The 18,951-nt window shown below is 37.5% G+C and overlaps 2 protein-coding genes across 2 annotated transcripts; one reads left to right on the top strand and one right to left on the bottom strand.

The window, feature by feature from the left end:
- Positions 1 to 1,640: 1,640 nt before the first annotated feature.
- On the bottom strand, positions 1,641 to 2,833 carry LOC102669983 (protein MAIN-LIKE 1-like). The gene is made up of 4 exons (XM_006584271.1): positions 2,672 to 2,833; positions 2,166 to 2,558; positions 1,920 to 2,063; positions 1,641 to 1,796 (listed from the first exon to the last, which is right to left on the bottom strand). The coding sequence occupies exons 1-4, from the start codon at positions 2,831 to 2,833 to the stop codon at positions 1,641 to 1,643; spliced, it is 855 nt and encodes a 284-aa protein (XP_006584334.1).
- An 8,711-nt stretch (positions 2,834 to 11,544) lies between these two features.
- Positions 11,545 to 17,392, top strand: LOC100809381 (beta-glucuronosyltransferase GlcAT14A). Its single transcript, XM_003529159.5, has 4 exons — positions 11,545 to 12,485; positions 16,153 to 16,228; positions 16,332 to 16,447; positions 16,535 to 17,392. Exons 1-4 carry the CDS (start codon positions 12,002 to 12,004, stop codon positions 17,074 to 17,076), a joined length of 1,218 nt encoding a protein of 405 aa, XP_003529207.1. The 5' UTR covers positions 11,545 to 12,001; the 3' UTR covers positions 17,077 to 17,392.
- The last annotated feature ends 1,559 nt before the right edge of the window (positions 17,393 to 18,951 follow it).

Raw genomic sequence — 18,951 nt, 5'->3', positions numbered from 1 at the left:
CCCTCGAGTCAATCCAAAACCCCCCATTTCTTACTTTGCTCAAAATAATCTAAATAACTTGCAATTACTAACCCACCACCGCTTTCCAATCAAACCCTACAACACACCCCTTCTTGACTTTGAAACTTCCCACCCCATATTTATTCCTCCAACATCCTCTTCCATTAGAATAATCCAACACTTATTTCTTTCCCCTCTCTTCATCACCCTCCCATTAATTCACTGTTGGCAAATACAAAGTCACCAAGAAATTCCCCCTTTCTTTTTCCCTTGTCCTTTCTCTATACAAATCTGGAGATATATAGAAACTGATCATAACTCACCTTATGCCCCTATAATTTGTGACTCTTCAAAGACCTAGCATGCAACAAGTCTCTTACTAACTCTTTACCATGTATTTCTATCCATATTCCCTTTGCATTTAAAGAACCTCGACACTCATATGCACACAAATATTTATTTGGCTACTAATGCAAAATTAAGTGTAAGCAAAAGCTAGTTATATACATATAGTGCTTCAAAAGGCTATATAAGAAGAGATATGTTGAAGACCAAACAGCAAAGAACAACAAAAGGGTTGCTTCTCTGATTGTCTATTTCTCGAGGGGCCTATTTGTTTAATTTATTATTTTCTACACCCTTTTCAACTTCTTTATTTCAATTATATTTAAAGTTATATTAAAAATTACTTTTTATTAGTTGGTAAACTAAGTTAACTAGACCATTTTAATAACACACGTGTATATAGACACAAATGTAAAATATGAGATACGATTCTAGGTTTTTAGGCAAAGGGAATACACAATCAATGGAAATAAATAAAACTAACATTACTAATGGAAATAAGCAAAATCAACATTACTAATGAAATGGGTTCATGTAAAATATCTATATATACATCGAATATCAATATAAAATATGTAAATAAACTACGCCTGATCCGTGCGTCAAGACCTAACATATACTAGCAGGTCCTGTCTGACACTCATGGCCATCCTGAGGCATTCTTCGATCACCTCATGTGTCGATGAGCCTAGCGTGATCACCCCTAGGCTCAGATGGCGCTCTAACCTCTCAGCAATCCCATGGAAAACTTCCTATTAAATACAAAATAAACAGATCACACAAATTATTATGAAAATATTGATGTAAATGACATAAATTATTAGTATTATTTGCCACTGCATGTCTAGGCTTCTCCACAGCGGGCCTCGCAGATGTCGACGGTGCTCCTGGCTCCGGCACGTGAGGGATATCTGCCTGTGGGGCCTGAGGGACAACTCGGGGCTGTGGGGCATGACCATCTGGCAGAGGATCTAATGCGTGGCTTGGTGTCATGAAAGGATGGGAGATGCGGAAGAACCAGTCCATGTAGTCGCTGGCACAGCGCACACCTCACCTGCTGGAAGCATATGATCCGAGTAGTGCATCCACCTGTCGTGTATATCATCATACAACACCCATGAATCAACGGGCGGAGCAAGAATGGTCTGGGTGCATCCAAATTGCCGCACGACCCTCTCTGGTCGATAATAAACAACAACAGCCCCCCAACACAGGAGATCGGAATAGCATGAAATCAAATGGAAGTCCCGGACCGGTCGGTGCTCCCCATACGGGATCCAACAGACATCTGGAATCTAGAGTCGGTCCAGGCGCTCCCTGTACACCGGTGTACTTATGCTCTTCACAATCTTCTTCGTCGCAATCCACCTACGAGCATGCGGGGAATCCTCGTCGTAGTCCTGATCAGCAGTGGACTCCGCGACTGAGGGAAAGTGCTCGTAAATCCAGCACTACAGATGTAACATCAAAATGATAAACATTAATAATGAAAGTCTAACAAAATTTAAAGTTGAACATTGTTGAACCTCAACGAATGAAAAACGTGTTTGTTACCTGCAACAGTGTGATGTAACCGCCAAGCTGTCGGCTGCTGCTGATAGAGCATCATTCAGCTGGTCGTACATATGCACCAGAGCAGCCACTCCCCAGGTGTACCTCCCGGTCTGACTAAGGCCACGAAGGGCCTCCAAATACACAACATGGACATTGGTTGCACTCTTGTTAGCAAACAGAGTGCAACCCAGAAGATGAAGAAGATATGCGTGAACCGCAGCTGTCCAATGACCTTCTTGGCATCGGCGCTCGTATATATCACGTACCCATTGCAGGCGTACGTACGGTCCACGACACTGCCCTGTCTCAGCCTTGGCAGCCTCTGTAAAGACCATCAATAAGTCCACCAACATATGAACTGTATCATCTACGTACAAGGGCTGAAAGGCATGCAAGTCGCCAACCACAGGCAGATGCAAAAGCGAGGAGACGTCGTCCAGCGTGATCGTGGGCTCTCCCACAAGGAGATGGAAACTAGACGTCTCCCGGTGCCACCGCTCGACAAACGAGGACAAAAGTCCCTGATCGCCAGTGTCTACTGAACACGCGATCAGAGGACTTAGTCCTGTCCCAGCAACTAGTCCCTCAATGGCAGGGACAAGCCTGCCTAAACTATGGACCTTCCTTCCGTGAGAGGATAACTTCAACTCAGGACGCTCCTGAATTGAAGTTTAAAGGAACGCAAAATTCGTTAAAATCATCATTTAAAGGAAAACGAATTTCAATCATAAAGTATAATTAACATGTAACTAAAAATAAATATTATAAATACCTCTCCCGTCCATATGCTGCAAGCAACGTGATCCGCATACTGGGTCATCACGGATGGGTCACTCAGACCACCCAAAAATCCCTCATGCTCATCCTCAGCAGCTTGCACGCCTATGTCTATAAGAATGTCTGCCCTAGTGTCCTTTACATCAGTTGGTTCCATCAGGTCATTTGGAAATACGTCAACCTCTACATCTGGCACAGGGATCACTAGCTCATCGTGCGCCGCAATCTCAGGGACTCGCTACCTCCATGCGGATGCGGTAGGCCTTCGACGCTACGGAGCATCATCAGAATCAACACAATCTCCTCGGCCCACACCTCTGCCAATAACATGACCTAAGGCACGACCTAATCCTCTGGTCCTAACCATGATCTGCAAATGAGTACCACAAATTCCATCACTGATTTCATTCTCTCAAGTTTCATGGGTCTAACGCATATAGGCATTATGTTTTTTCAGGCACTACTTGGTAGAAAAAGGATATTCACTTTGAAATTAAGATATATGCATTGCTTATAAGTGACACTGATTTGGAAAGATGAGAGATTTGGGAAGCAATATCCCCTTCAAAGTTAGAATCAGACAAGTTGACATGCGTCAGTCTCACAAACCCACCAAAGCTAGATGACAAATGAGAATGATTAAAATCATTGAAAGCATGGTTGAGTGAGTGATTAAAATCATTGAAAGCATGGTTAAGTCACTTTAGGATTTTGGAAACTTTCTCATATGCCTGTTCAGGATATTCAAATTGACCATATTTTGATGCTGACTACCGAGTCATTATCGTATTGGCAACATTATAGCCCTGTACAAGTTTATGTTGACATTGAAATTTAAGGGAATTTACCTCAGTAACTCTTGAAGAACAGCATGCACGCAAGCACACTCACTTGTGATATAATTTGTCATACTGACACACTCACATAAACTAGTATATATCAAGTCAGGGTGATCGAGGCCGTACCCGAATCAAATAAACATTAAAAATGCAGTATCTAGGAAGTGATCCTAGGTCGTCTCCCAACGAGCAATGATCAACCAAACGTTTATGATAGATTGTAATAAAACAGTAACGAATGGGGGGGGGTTGTTTGCTTTTGTAAATTAAACAACGAATAGATGTGAATTAGAAAATATTAGAATTAAAACACATTGCTTTCCCTTGATTCACAAGCAAGTCTCTTATCCTAGGTTACGAGAGTTTATCCTTTATCAGTTCAACCACTTAATCCAACCCTAAATTAAATTACTAAGCGAAATTTAACATAAGGCATTCATTATGTGATTAAGCAACACATACACCAATTAATCATAAACGATCATTATGCATGAACGTAAATTAAGCGCAGAGACAATTAATCAAGCACTAAGCATGCAAGGATTAATAACAACAAATACATAGTAATTGGTGAAGAGGAAAAACTGATCAGAATTTAATAGTAATAATAGAACCTCAAAGAGAGTTGTGCTTGATCCTCAAGAGAAAACAACGCTGGAGACTTAGTCTTCCATTAATCAGTAGAAAAACGAAGAAAACTAGAATTATTCTTCCAAAACAAAAAAGAGACTAAAACAAATTGGGAGTAACACTCTAAAACTAAAATGAAAAAAAAGAGAGAGAAGCCTAAAACTAAAAAATGAAAAAGGAGAGAGAAAGAGAGAGAGAGGGAGAAGAGAGAGGAAGAAAGAGAAGAGGGCCTAAACTAGAACCTTGGTGTTGTTATATAGTTTTCAGCCCCAAAGCTTACAAATCTGTTTTAAATCCAAGCCCATAAATAAAATAAAATCTAGATAAGATCTAGATGAAATAATATCTAGATGAGATCAAATCTAAATAATATATAGATAAGATAAAATTTGGTAGAATAAAATAGTCTGCTCTCTTCAAGTCCAAGCCCAATTCTAGATTCAAGCCCAAACCCAATTCTAGATTCAAGCCCAATTGCTTATAATTCTCCTAAAATTAAATTAAAAACACAAAATTAATCCAGTAGGCCCAAATGATAAAACTGCATAATTAATTTGACAATTAAGACTAATCAGTAATTAAAATGGTGCAAAAAGGGTTAAGAAGTACGAGAAAATAATGGCACATCAAAACTCCCCATACTTAGCCTTTTGCACTCCTAGGAAAAATGAAACAAAGAACAAAATATAAGGATATCAAAGAGAGACAAACAAAAACATTTACATATTTCTCAATGAACATCAAGGAATGAAAGGAATATGTAACATCTAACATTAAGAGATCCAAAGAGTCAAGACATTCATGAAAATCATCCAAGCAACCCAATCATGGCAAAATAGTTAATCAACTCAAGAATGAAAATGATAAAGCCTCACAAGATATACACTCTATGTCTCAAGTGTCTAGGCTACTATTTACCCTCAAAGCACCCATGAAAACCAACACCACATAAACTTGGCAAGATTCTAAAATTGACAATCAACCCATAAACACAAGCACATGAGGATCAAAAGGTCTTTTAAGGTTGTAATGGGGCCAAGGACAAGGTAGGAAAAAATATGGAATAAGTAGCTAAATCCCAAAGGAATAGAGGAGCAATGGGGAATAAGTGCATATTAAGAAAAAAATAAGAAAACCTAAAGATAAAATTTAAACGCAAAGAGTAGAGCCAAGAGTCTCATCATTCTTTTTCCATTTAAGATCTTATTCACTCAACTTTATTGCTTTTCTTTTTCTTTTTTTTTCGAATTGATTCAACTATTTTTTTTTGAACTGTAGCATTTGAGAAATAGCATATCATTCAGCATGTCCAACATTTAACCAGTATACAATGTACATCAAGTATGGCCCAAAATACATCATGAAGCATAGCCAACGAAATATGTTATCCAGCAAAACCCCCCCACACTTATTCCCAAAACAATTCCAAAGCTCCAAAATTCCTTAAGCTTAAGGTGAGATCATGGTTTTTCACTTAAGGCTTGTAATGAGCTTCAAAATAAAGAAAGGGAAAACATAGGCTCAAAGGGATTAATTCAAGGTAAGTCCATTTGGCTAGAGGCTTATAAGAACAAAATTGCCTAAATCATTTCCAAATATGCATGTGAATTAGGAAGCATCAACAAGAATCAAGCCAAGACTATTGTGCAAGCAATCAATGGGGCAAAACACAACAAATGATTATGATGATGGATGGCTCAAATTCTCACAAAGGTAAACTTTTCACTTTCAAATTGAGCTTTCAAAACTATCATGACATGTAGAGGAAAAACAAGGACTTCAAATCACAAAATGCCAAGCGACTTTTATTTTCAAAACAATTACCCATTACTTGAACATATCCTATAATTCAAAGAAAAAATATGCAAAGTTGTACATGCAAACATAATTTACCTAAAATATTAAACTAGAAACCCAACAAAATTAAAAAATTTAACACAACTAACAAAATTAACAAAACCAACAAAACTAGCAAAACCAAAGACCCCTCCCCCCCCCCCCCCCATACTTAAATGACACATTGTCCTCAATGTAGCACAATTAAAAGATTAAAAGCAATTAAACCATCAAATAGAATCGGACAAATGTAATAAAAGTAAAGAAGGAGATAGGAAAAGAAAACTCCCTAAGTCATGGTGGAGGAAGAGTAGGGTGGAGTAAGGAAGTCTCTTCCACCACTATGTCCACTAAAGAAGGGTTTGTGAGGAATGGCTTAAGTCGATGTCCATTGACCTTGAAGCTCTTGTTTGTGGAGTCGCTTTTGATCTCAATTGTACCATAAGGAAAAACATTAGTAACAACAAAAGGACCAATCCACTTAGACCTCAACTTACCACTCATGAGTCCAAGCCTAGAATTATGCAATAACACTTTTTGCCCAACCATGAAGTCCTTCTTAATTATCATGCTATCATGAAACTTCTTGGTCTTTTCTTTGTACAACTTGGCATTCTCACATGCTTCTAGACGAATCTCATCTAACTCACTCAATTGCAACTTTCTTTCCTCACCAGCTTGATCCATAGAGAAGTTGCAAGTCTTCACTGCCCAGTATGCTTTGTGCTCAATCTCAACTGGAAGATGACATGCCTTTCCAAAGACAACTCGATAAGGAGACATTCCTATGGGTGCTTTGTAGGCAGTCCTATGTGCCCAAAGAGCATCATCAAGCCTGGTACTCCAATCTTTCCTGCTTGGCTGCACAATCTTCTCTAAAATTCTCTTGATCTCCCTGTTAGAAATTTCTACCTGTCCATTGGTTTGGGGGTGATATGGTGTGGATACCCTGTGTACAACCCCGTACTTTTTAAGCAAGGCATGCATTGATTTGTTGCAAAAATGGGTTCCTTGATCACTAACGATTGCTTTAGGTACTCCAAACCTTCAAAACAGATTAGATCTGACAAAATCTGCAACAACCTTAGCATCATTAGTTCTAGTGGGCTTGGCTTCCACCCATTTTGAAACATAATCAACTGCAAGGAGAATATAAACATAACCAAAAGATACAGGAAAAGGGCCCGTGAAATCTATGCCCTAGACATCAAACACCTCATAGAATAGCATAGGTTGCTAAGGCATTTGTTGTCGCCATGTAAGTACACTTCCTGCTCTCTGACACTGCTTACAAGTGCTACAAATCTTCCACGCATCTTTAAAGATGGTGGGCCAATAAAAGCCACAGTCAAGCACTTTGCGAGCTGTCCTTTGAACATCCAGATGACTTCCCGGTGCGGAAGAATGACACAACTGCAGGATTGAGTCAGTCTCATGATCTGGAATGCATCATCTAATGACCTGATCACTGCACAATTTCCACAAGTAGGGGTCATCCCAAATAAAATGCTTAACATCACTTTTAATTTTATCTTTTTGAGCCTTAGATGCTAAGGGAGGAAAAACAGAAGCAACTAAATAATTGACAATGTTAGCAAACTAGGGAGTAGAAAGAGAATCAGAAATACTATACAATATATACAAATGATCATCCCGGAAATTATCCCGAATGGGTGAATCCTCATCAGACACACGTTCGATTCGACTCAAATGATCAACAACTAAATTTTGTGCTCCGCTCCTATCACGGATCTCCAAGTCAAACTCTTGGAGCTAGAGCATCCATCAGATCAATCTAGGCTTTGAATCAGCCTTCTTCAACAAGTACTTTAGAGCTGCATGGTCAGTATAAACAATAATGCGAGTACCAAGCAAATAAGAATGAAATTTTTCAAGAGCAAAAACTATGGCTAGTAGCTCTTTCTCAGTAGTAGTATAATTCGCTTGGGCAACATCTAAAGTCCTAGAAGCATAATATATCACCCTAGGCAATTTATCAATTTTCTAAGCAAGGACAGCCCCCAATGCATAATTTGATGCATCACACATAAGCTCAAAAGGGGCTGTCCAGTCGGGTGCCTGGATGATGGGGGTGGTAGTCAGTGCTCTTTTGAGGCAATCAAAAGCCTCTTTGCATTTATCATTAAAGTCAAACTCCACCTCCTTTTGCAACAAGTTGGATAGTGGAAGGGCTACTTTGCTAAAATCTCTTATAAAGCGCTTGTAGAATCTTGCATGACCAAGAAAAGATCGCACCTCTCGCACGCAAGAGGGGTAAGGCAATTGTGAAATAACAGAAATTTTTGCAGGATCTACTTCAATGCCCTTATTGGAAATAATGTGGCCTAAAACTATACCTTGCTCAACCATAAAATGACATTTTTCAAAATTTAGAACAAGGTTAGTTTCAATGCATCTATTCAAAACCTTTTCCAGACTATCCAAACAAATATCAAAAGAGGATCCATATACAGTGAAATCGTCCATAAACACCTCTATGCAATTTTCTAAAAAATCACTAAAAATACTGATCATGCACCGCTGGAAGGTACCAGGGGCATTGCACAGGCCGAAAGGCATCCTCCTATAGGAAAAATTGCCGAAGGGGCAAGTGAATGTTGTCTTTTCTTGATCCTCAAGAGCAATAGTGATTTGCATATAACCAGAAAAACTATCAAGGAAAAATTTGGTAGAATAAAATAGTCTGCTCTCTTCAAGCCCAAGCTTAATTCTGGATTCAAGCCCAAGCCCAATTCTGGATTCAAGCCCAATTGCTTATAATTCTCCTGAAATTAAATTAAAAACACAAAATTAATCCAGTAAGCCCAAATGATAAAACTGCATAATTAATTTGACAATTAAGACTAATCAGTAATTAAGATGGTGCAAAAAGGGTTAAGAAATAGGAGAAAATAATGGCACATCACAGGGTCAAAAAGTTGATCTACAATTGAAACTACTAGCTAAGCAGATAGATGGTTGAGTTGAATAATGCCACTGCCATTTGTGAATATTTTGGTCACGTCATGGCTTCTTATACATGTTTCTATGATATTTGGTCATGCTAAAACATTGAAATTTTACCAAGCCTTCCATTGTTGCAGTTTGTGATTGTTTCCTTGACTGGATAGGGTGTACTCTTCTATAGCGGTTATAAGTTCTTCACTAGAGGAAAGGGCAAGAATGAAGAGGTACATAAGTTAACATCTATAGGAAGATGTTTGGTAAGAATTTTTGGGCTGCTTCTCACACTCTGGAACTTTCTCACGAATTGAAGTTTGCCATGTCTTGCTGCAAACAGTTGCAGAATCAAACAAGGCTTGAGTTTTCTATAACATCTGCTAAGAAGTTTCCCTACTTGACTTCAACTCTCTCTAGTTGTGATTTTTATCTTTGTAATAATGAGACTAGTTTTAGTAGCAATATATGGTTTGGAATATTTGGATAATTTCAGACAAGCACTAGGTATCTTTTGGAATTTTTTAAATGAAGAAAATTGTCAACATCTCAATATAATCATAATTCATGCTAATCAATATATACTATTTGGATAATTCCTTGAAAGAGGATATATCTATATATAATCATAATTAATGCTAATCAATCTATACTATTTATCTATATGTCAACATCTCATTATTTACAACCAAATTGTGACTAAGGTCAAAACAAATTGTGACAACAATCTAATAAGAATGATCCAAATTATAGGCATTATTTACTCTTCTACCAAAGTAATACTAAATGTTGAAAAAAAATTCTTCAAATATATCAAGTACTCACGTTGTTTAGAGTTCAAACGAACACCTTGTGACGAAGAAATAGCCTTGATGAAGTAAGCTGCAAATTTCAGAAACAAAAATACACAAAATTCAGAGTTAGCAATTTTTAAAATGCAGATTCAGACAGTTTATGGATCAAGTTGATCTGTAAGCTTCTTTAGGATCAACATGATCTGAAAGAACCTTACGGATCAATTTGATCCGTAAACTGTGTAGACATGATCCTAAACAACCTTATGGATCAATTTGATCCGTAAACTGTCTGAATCTGCATTTTAAAAATTGCTAACTCTAAATTTTGTGTGTTTTTGTTTCTGAAATTTGCAGCTTACTTCATCAAGGCTAACATATTATTGTTTATGATATGTAATTATTTTTAAAAATTGCTTGGTATAACTTCATAATTAAAAGGGCTAACATATTATTGTTTATGATATGTAATTATTTTTAAAAATAATGAATTAAAATTTATCAAACAACTATTTTATCAAATGTCTATAATCAGGAGGTGGATGCATTACCAAAATGAGCCAAGGCTTTTCTTAACCATTCTAAACCATTCTAACTACTCACCAGGAGGCTTTTTATCAAATGTCTATAATCAGGAGGTTTTTCTTAATGGTTTTTTCTAACTACTAATTAAATTTCAATTTTAAAATGAGCCAATGTTTTTTCTTAATGGTTTTTTCTAACTACTAAATAAATTTCAATTTTCTCACAATTTATCTAATATTTAGCATTTTAAAAAAATTAAGATTGACTGTTAATATAAATTAATAAATAAATTTCAATTTTCTCACAATTCATCTAATATTTAGCATTTTTAAAAAATTAAGATTGACTGTTAATATAAATTAATAAATAAATTTCAATTTTCTCACAATTCATCTAATATTTAGCATTTTTAAAAAATTAAGATTGACTGTTAATATAAATTAATATATAAATTTCAATTTTACGGATCAAGTTGATCCATAAGCTTTTCCGGATCATGTTGATCCGAAATAAGCTTATGGATCAACTTGATCTGTAAAGTGGGTAGACAAAGTTTACGGATCAAGTTGATCCGTAAGTTTTTACGGATCATGTTGATCCGAAAGAAGCTTACGGATCAACTTGATCCGTAAAATGTTTAAACAAAGTTTACAGATCAAGTTGATCCGTAAGCTTCTTTCGGATCAACATGATTCGGAAAAGCTTACAGATCAACTTGATCTGTAACTTCCACTGCTGCAAACAACTTGATCAACTTGATCTGTAACCTCGACAATGCCGACGCGCGGAGGCAGCAACACCACCGTCAACTTGGCTGGGATAGTCAACACCCACGACGACACGGTCGCACAACGAAACGCCGACGAAGAAGACGAAGATGGGGAACAAATGCGTTGCGGCTGATGACGGCCGTGGGTCAAGCTTTTTCGAGACAAGCCTAGACTAAAAGGAAGAAGAACGAAGGTGAGGAAGAAGAAGCGAAACGCAGGAGGGAGGAGACCAAAAGCTTTAGTAACGAGGAAGAAAAAAAAATGGTGAGGAAGAAGAAGCGGAACGTGGGAGGAAGAGAAAGAGACGAGAATGAATCATTTTTTTAAAATAATTAAGTCAGGGATACAAATGTATTTTCCCCTTAAGTGCTGGGTGGACCAGCAAAAAATGCTCAATGCACCAGCAAAAATACTCAGTGCACCTAGCAGCACTCTTAAAATTATGCTCTTAATGAGAGAGAATTGTTTGTTTTTTTTTTTTTTTTTGACAAGGATTAATTTTACAATGACTCCAATTCAGGCCGTGGTAGCTTTTGTAGTGAGAAAAAGACAGCAAGGAAAGAATCCCTGATCTCCTCCATTCTTGACAGTTGACACTAACAGCACACATCAAATCCAATCTAACCCGAGAAAGAACAAGCCCTAGTCCTCACGGCATTTCCCACACACAAATCGTGACAAGTAATAGCAATTTTCCTCTTCCAATCCGCATTTCCCTTTTCATACACCTCCTCACTCAACTCAGATTGATTCCTCCGCTTTCCTCCATCATCATAACGCTCTTTTTTTTTTTTTTTTTTTCAAGATCTTCAATGACCCATTAGCCCCAACAATCTCAAACCCCAGAATTTAGCCACACCCACTTCTCAAAATCGTTCCTTTTTGTACCACCCATATGCCTCAACACCACAAACTTCACATTTTCCACTCTAACTGCTGCCATCACTACTATTAGTTACCACTGTTACTATTAATGGGCGTTGAGAGAAAATGGCTCTTCACCCTCTTCACTGCAGCATTTCTCTCCTTCATCATTCTCATGTTCTCTTCCCTCTCTTGCTTCAATTCCCCTGTGCCCTTTCCCTCTAGTGTCCACTATGGTCCTCACTACCCTCCTGCTTTTGCTTACTTCATATCTGGTGGCAATAGAGACGGTGACCGAATCTTCCGGTTGCTGCTGGCGGTGTACCACCCCAGGAACCGCTACTTGCTCCACCTTGGGTTGGATGCCAGGGATGAAGAGAGGCAGAAGCTGGCTGCGGCCGCGATGTCGGTGCCAGTGATTCGCGCCTTTGGGAACGTGGATGTGGTGGGGAAGGCTGGTTATATGACCTACTTGGGGTCATCCAATGTGGCTGTTACTTTGAGGGCTGCTTCTGTGATGATGAAGTTGGATGCCGGGTGGAACTGGTTTGTGACCTTGAGTGCTCGGGATTATCCCCTTGTCACCCAGGATGGTAATGCCAATACGGTAATTTCTGTTTTAGATCATGGGTTTGCACTGTTTATTGTTATTGTATGTGGTCTTGCTTGATGATGATCATTGGAAAGTTTATGCAAAATCTTGGTCTTCATTTGTTTTGTTTTGGTCTTGGACTCATAATTTTTGGACTAATGGACTCAAAGGTGTAAGGAAATGATTTCCAGCTGGTTGGTTGCACTTAACAAAATAAATATGTTGTTATTGCTGGTTGGAACCAAGTCAAAAGTTGAGAGGACCCTAAGACATGGAAAATAAGTAGTGAGAGAGGAGCGCGGAGGTAGAGGTAGTATGTACAAGGGGGATTTTGGGGGGTAGTGGTTAATGGATGAGGCTCTTATTACATTCTAATTGCCTAAAGTAAAAAGTTAATTGTTTTTAAAGCAATAACAGATTCTGTGGTAGTTAGAGAGATTGGTAAAACACTTCCCACAACTCTGAATGAACTCAGCTGAAATTCTGTTTATCTTGTTTGGTAATGTATTTCACTCTCCCACAAAAACCAGTTATAACTGGCGTGCTTGGCAAAATGTTTTGGTATCTCATATTTATTGCTCGAAGGAAGATATTGGTTTTAAGCTGAATATGTTATTTGTTTCATAGACATTTAATATGTTGAATGTTTATGATTGCCATAATCTCACCAGGGAGAAAGTCATATCTTCCAATTGCTTATTCTTAATTTGGTCATGATTTGATATATTGAAACATTAGTCTTGTTATACTGATTTAACTAATTTGATTGACATATTTAAGCATCTGTATGAAATGAATCCACGCTAAAACTCTAATGTTGTCATGCAAATCATGAATATGGGTTGCGAAAAGTACAGTGTATAGGTGCAAAATACTGGTCACATGTAATCTAGGCTCTGGTTTCCATCAAGACTACATTAGTCTGACAATGGAACCATTGGTCTGTGGTCTTATAATGCACCATTTGTAAATTTAGTACCTCTGATACTCAATTAATATATTATCTATTTTTGCTGAGCAAAAAAAAAAAAAAAAGATATAAGACTCTAAAGGTATCAAAGAAAAAGGAAAAGGCACAAGATCAACAGGTTGGTGAGGCCAAGAGGATAATGCCAAATGGGCTCTTACTAGTAGACATATTAATGGAACTATTTTAGGCAAACCCAGCAGTATGAAATACTAGATTGCAATCACATATTATCCCCTGCAAGACACCTAAGTAAATCACCTAGATCACAGCTAACAACCAGAGTTTGACTATCTATATGTGGGTGCAAAACAAAAGAGAATTTTAACTAGGTGGCACTCAACTTTCATTGGATTTCCAAAAGTAGCTCATAAACATCATTCCTCTTACATCATACAATAAGGCAGTCCATGAAAACACAAACCTCTTTGAAGAATAACTAATCAACATAAGACAAATGAACAGTCTCACTACAAGGGAATGGAAGAGCTATCTTAGAGAACATATCAACGATAACCATGACCAAATCATGGGTTCTAGCAGTCTGTGGCAGTAAAAAACTTAAATACATTTTCAAACCTCTCTATGACTCATGAGGAATAATTGACTGGGTAGTGTACAGACCAGTGTTTTATGCCAAATAACATTACCTTTGAAACTTACTAAGGGTTGTTCTCCATATCTCCCCATGGAATCCGTTGGGAAAATATCCCAGTGCTTGTTCTTTAAGTAGCTTTGAGATTTGAGCAGTCACCAACTCAAATACGTTGATGACTTGATGTACTTTTCCATTGTTTCTGATTGTTCAATCACTGCAGGCAGTTTGTACGGGTTGCCAGACTTTCTATTTCCATTCCTCATATTTTATTTATCTCTGATGCCATCTCCCATTCCAGGTGTAGGATTTTGTTTCACAGACGATGAAACCAATGGCCAGTGCTAACTTAAATACTGATAAAAGTCATCAGGATATTTGCTTCTGGACTGCTACCCTTGATTTAAAATATTTTTCAGCATACACCAACAATCTCCACCTGGTCTGTACCGTCAAGATTTGGTAGTTCAGCCTTCTTGGCAGCCAATCTAACTTTAGTTAGTGTCTCAGTACTTTGCAGTTGCACATCACTTCTTTTTCTGGATGGCCAGTTGCATATCACTTTAGTTTCCTCTAGAGAAGCATGTACCTCTTTCTCCTCAACAATTTAGCAATCATCAGTTTCTTCTCATCCAAATAATCCAACTGTGTCTCCATTTCACTGAGCTTCCTTTGCAATTGCAAGCATCACAAGCCTCAATTATAATCTTCAACAATACAAAACTGATTACCAACCTCAACCAACTCACTCCCTGTATACCATAATATTTAATCGTGTGCTATAGTCCTGCTATCACACCGGTGCATCATATCACATGATGGCCATACTCCATAGAATAAGTCGCGTTATGCCTGGCTTCCCTAGGTGGAGTGGCACAATTTGCAGCTGCTATTTAGAATATGGGGCCGAAAACTGTTTTGCACTTGACCGAGTGCTGTTTCAATGGTAAAATTGGCTTCTTCATGGGGGAGTTAAAATTGGACAGATTTTTAAGTTAATTTGTTTTTGGTTTCCCTTACATTTATTGATGTGCCCTTGCAAGTGCAAGCTCTAGGCCTCAGGAGAGCTCCTTACTTCACTCCTCCAGATTCCAGAACTGCTCACTGTCGCACACTGCTGTGCAGCTCTTTTCCTGCCAATTTCAGGCGTCTGGTCTCTGTTGTCATCAGTTTACAAAGACATCACTTTGTCACTCAATTTCCAGTGATTTCCTTTCGTCACTGTTGTGACCTACCCCCAACCATTTTAACCTTGTTTCTACTTTTTTCTTCTCAGTTGTCTTCAATCTCTCTAAAAATGTTGAAACAACAACAATTTATCTTTAATTTAATTATTTTTTCTTTATTTTTCAGCATGTATACATGTGTAATGTAAATATATGTTTAGGGTTCTAAGTAGTGGTCATCCCACCATAGGCTATAGGGTTTGTGGGGTTGGCTGCTCTGCTCCGCTATTTGGGATTGACTACTATGCTGACTACTTCTGCCTCCCTATAACAAATTTTCTCTCCTCTAAATATAGTCTTGGGTCCTGTGGATTTTTTTTTTAACTCACATCATGTACCATTCGCTTTGCTTGTTTGGGCTTTCTACTGATCAGGGACCTAACGTAAAATAGCACAGAAGTGTTTGATAAACACTCCATATGCGAAATGTATTTTTTTCTATTAATAAAATGTCCCGAGATTGATTCAGTGAACACTTGCACCCCTGTCCTCCACTTTGAGGACTGGGGGATCCCAAAGTCTTGGTTGGCTAGTGGCAGCATTCTATTCTATATTGGTTCTACTTTTTGTTTGGCCAGACATAACCCTGTTGTTTGTAAATAAACTTTGATGTTCATCAGATGTCAATAAAACTGGGCATCTATTGGTTTTGCTCTATATGATTGTTGTTGCAATTGAAGAAATGCTGTATATGACTATTTTTCTGAACTTTATTTTATCTTATAGGTGAAGAGTGCTGTATATGACTATATTGTTCTGTGTTTTATTCACTGAATAATGCTATGCTTCGAGGCATCACTCATTTTCGTTTATCAATATATCTTATCTTCTTTCTGCTGACTTTCCAAATTACTAATCGGTTCTCTCTTATTTGTATCAGATTTGTCCCACGCTTTCTCTTCTGTTCGGAGGGACCTCAATTTCATTGATCACACCAGCGACCTTGGATGGAAAGAGTAATGATAATTACTGCTAATTCTAGCCTTTTCATTGTGCTACTGTGATAATTTCTACATATAGCTCTAGATCATATATTTATGTATTTATTTACCCATGCAGAAAGGACAGATTCCAGCCTATCATAGTTGACCCAGGACTGTATTTAGCTAGGAGAAGTCAAATTTTTCTAGCTACGCAGAAGCGGGATACACCTGATGCATTCAACCTTTTCACAGGCAAATCTATTTTTTTTCATTCACTGTCCAAGCAACTCAATCTATGACTTTGACGAATAGATGTTTAATGCTTTCCTTTCCTTGCAGGTTCCCCGTGGGTCATCTTGAGCCGATCCTTCCTGGAGTATTGCATCTTTGGCTGGGATAATTTACCCCGAACACTCCTGATGTATTTTACAAACGTCAAGTTATCCCAAGAAGGTTACTTTCACTCGGTCATTTGCAATGCACCAGAATTCAAGAACACAACAGTAAATGGTGACTTGAGGTATATGATCTGGGACAATCCTCCAAAGATGGAGCCGCTCTTCCTTAATGTATCTGTTTATGACCAGATGGCAGAAAGTGGTGCTGCTTTTGCTAGACAGTTTGAAGTAGGTGACCAGGTTTTGGACATGATCGATAAAAAGATACTTAAGCGAGGGCGTAATCAAGCTGTGCCAGGAGGATGGTGCTCAGGCTGGAGGAGCTGGTGGGTGGATCCATGCTCACAATGGGGTGATGATGTCAATATTCTGAAGCCAGGCCCTCAGGCTAAGAAGCTCAAGGAGTCTGTTTCGAGCCTTCTTGACGATTGGAGCTCACACACGAATCAGTGCCTTATTACCAGTGAAGAGACAGAAGACTAGAAACATTTAAGGAAGCTGTTCATTGTCGTGCACCCTGATTCGTGGACCAGTTAAAAGTTGCAATTTACTGAAAGTGCATTCTTTGGCCTCAAAGTAATTCAATTTTTGGGAGGGCTTGAAGGGACTCCTTTTGCGGCAGTCTTTGCAAGTCTATCAGCAGAGTTGGAGCTAGGAAAGGAGCATATTGGAGATTTAGAGGCTTAATATTTCTTCCAATATTATCATGTTGTATATACATTATGTTTCTTCACCCTCTAGACTGTTAGAACAGAAAGCCAATTCTTTATAGGATATGTTGTCATTTGCCACGCTCTTACTCTTTTCCCTTGCATCTCTTAATATCATGGATGCATTTTTTTTTTGAAATTGACTATTATGAAAGAAATTATTTATTTCAGAGAAGCACGGATTCTACACAATGATTTTACATTTTTGCGTGGCTTTACAAGTTTTGTCCATCAAACAACTAACGTGGAAATATATAAGTTCAGTAAATTTTTTATTTTTTTAATCTATATAACGTTTGCATTGTGAACAATTTATTGGGTAGGTTTAGCTCCGTCACCATTTTGGTTTCGGAAGGTTCGAGATTCGAGATCAGCTTTTGCTTCATCCGCAATCACCGTGCAGACTCGTGGTTCGTTTTTCCCTCGTCCATCATTTTAGTAGAACTAGTAAAGGAAGACAAGAGAGAAGGAGTGGAGGAGACTGATTCGTCGTATGGGGTTGCGAATCATCATACAAATTCTTCCTTAAACATTTTATTATTCATTTTATTATTAATTAACCCAAGAGGAAGAGAGAGGTGAAAAAAAGGCTGGAATAGGAGAGAGAAAGAAATTTATTTTAAATTTAATTTTAAAACAAATATTAACGATTTTTTAGTAGACACAAATCGTGATATCAAATATTTAACGGATATGTCATCATTATCTTATGGCAGAGATTTAAAACAAAAATTTTTAAATATCAGATAACAGATACGAAAATTTTTTTTATCAGACATCAAATGTAAAATTCGAGTATATATTAGAGATAAAAAAGAACATATTTAAATCTTATTTTTTTATCTAATAAAATTTATTTTCTTCTTTGTGAATCAAACATAATTTACAGAAATTATTTAAAATTTAATTAAATAAGTGACATTAATATTCAACACATCTTAAGGATTCCAAGCCAAGACACAAATGAAAAGAAAACCTTGTAATTTTTATTCATGACTTGTCTGATATCCAACTATATAACTACTACTAGTGTTTGACAATAAAAATGAACAGCTCACAAAAAAAAAAACCTACTAGTGTTTAAAGAAACATACGAAAACGCTCAAATTATTAGTTAATAAATAATTTAATATCCAATGGAAATTTTATATAAATGAAAGGTTCAATTGCGTCACCTTATAAGTTTGTTAATTGGTTAACACAACCTCAACTACGCGGAACTAGGACTAATTGGTAGAATAGTCATAATTTATTGACAAAATGAAAATTTTAAAGCATGGTGCAAATTTGTAAAAGTAAAAAAAAGAAAGGTTTATCTTAAAACAGTAACTACCCAATATTTGTCAGAAAATTATGTTTATCCTACAAGGATAGAACTTTTATATAGTTAAAACGCTAAAATTTCCACATTTTTTTGTTGTTTTGTTGCTTAATCCATGTTACCTGAAATTTAGCCTTTGTTTCGTTGGGATGAAACTGGATAGACTGATAGGAGGGGAGCGGAAAACACATATTATACCCCTATCATCCTTCGTTTGGAACAACACACAGAAGGGACGAAGGTACAAATTTCATGTGGGACCTGTCCTGTAGTTGTCTGTCCAATTTGGGCAAAAAAAGAGAAGAGGAGGGCTTTTTTGTATAATTA

The sequence above is a fragment of the Glycine max genome, chromosome 7 (assembly GCF_000004515.6).
Source record: "Glycine max cultivar Williams 82 chromosome 7, Glycine_max_v4.0, whole genome shotgun sequence".
Taxonomy (NCBI): Eukaryota; Viridiplantae; Streptophyta; class Magnoliopsida; order Fabales; family Fabaceae; genus Glycine; species Glycine max.
This window is presented reverse-complemented; position numbering and strand designations above follow the sequence as displayed.

What these genes read in the sequence shown, in the direction of transcription:
- LOC100809381 (XM_003529159.5), top strand. Translation starts at nt 12,002, where the DNA reads ATGGGCGTTGAGAGAAAATGGCTCTTCACCCTCTTCACTGCAGCATTT. An exon ending in AGCGACCTTGGATGGAAAGA is followed by an intron (nt 16,229 to 16,331) that starts GTAATGATAATT and finishes TTACCCATGCAG; the next exon opens with AAAGGACAGATTCCAGCCTA. An exon ending in TGCATTCAACCTTTTCACAG is followed by an intron (nt 16,448 to 16,534) that starts GCAAATCTATTT and finishes CTTTCCTTGCAG; the next exon opens with GTTCCCCGTGGGTCATCTTG.
- LOC102669983 (XM_006584271.1), bottom strand. Translation starts at nt 2,833, where the DNA reads ATGGAACCAACTGATGTAAAGGACACTAGGGCAGACATTCTTATAGAC. An exon ending in GCAGCATATGGACGGGAGAG is followed by an intron (nt 2,559 to 2,671) that starts GTATTTATAATA and finishes ACTTCAATTCAG; the next exon opens with GAGCGTCCTGAGTTGAAGTT. An exon ending in CAGCAGCCGACAGCTTGGCG is followed by an intron (nt 1,797 to 1,919) that starts GTTACATCACAC and finishes TTACATCTGTAG; the next exon opens with TGCTGGATTTACGAGCACTT.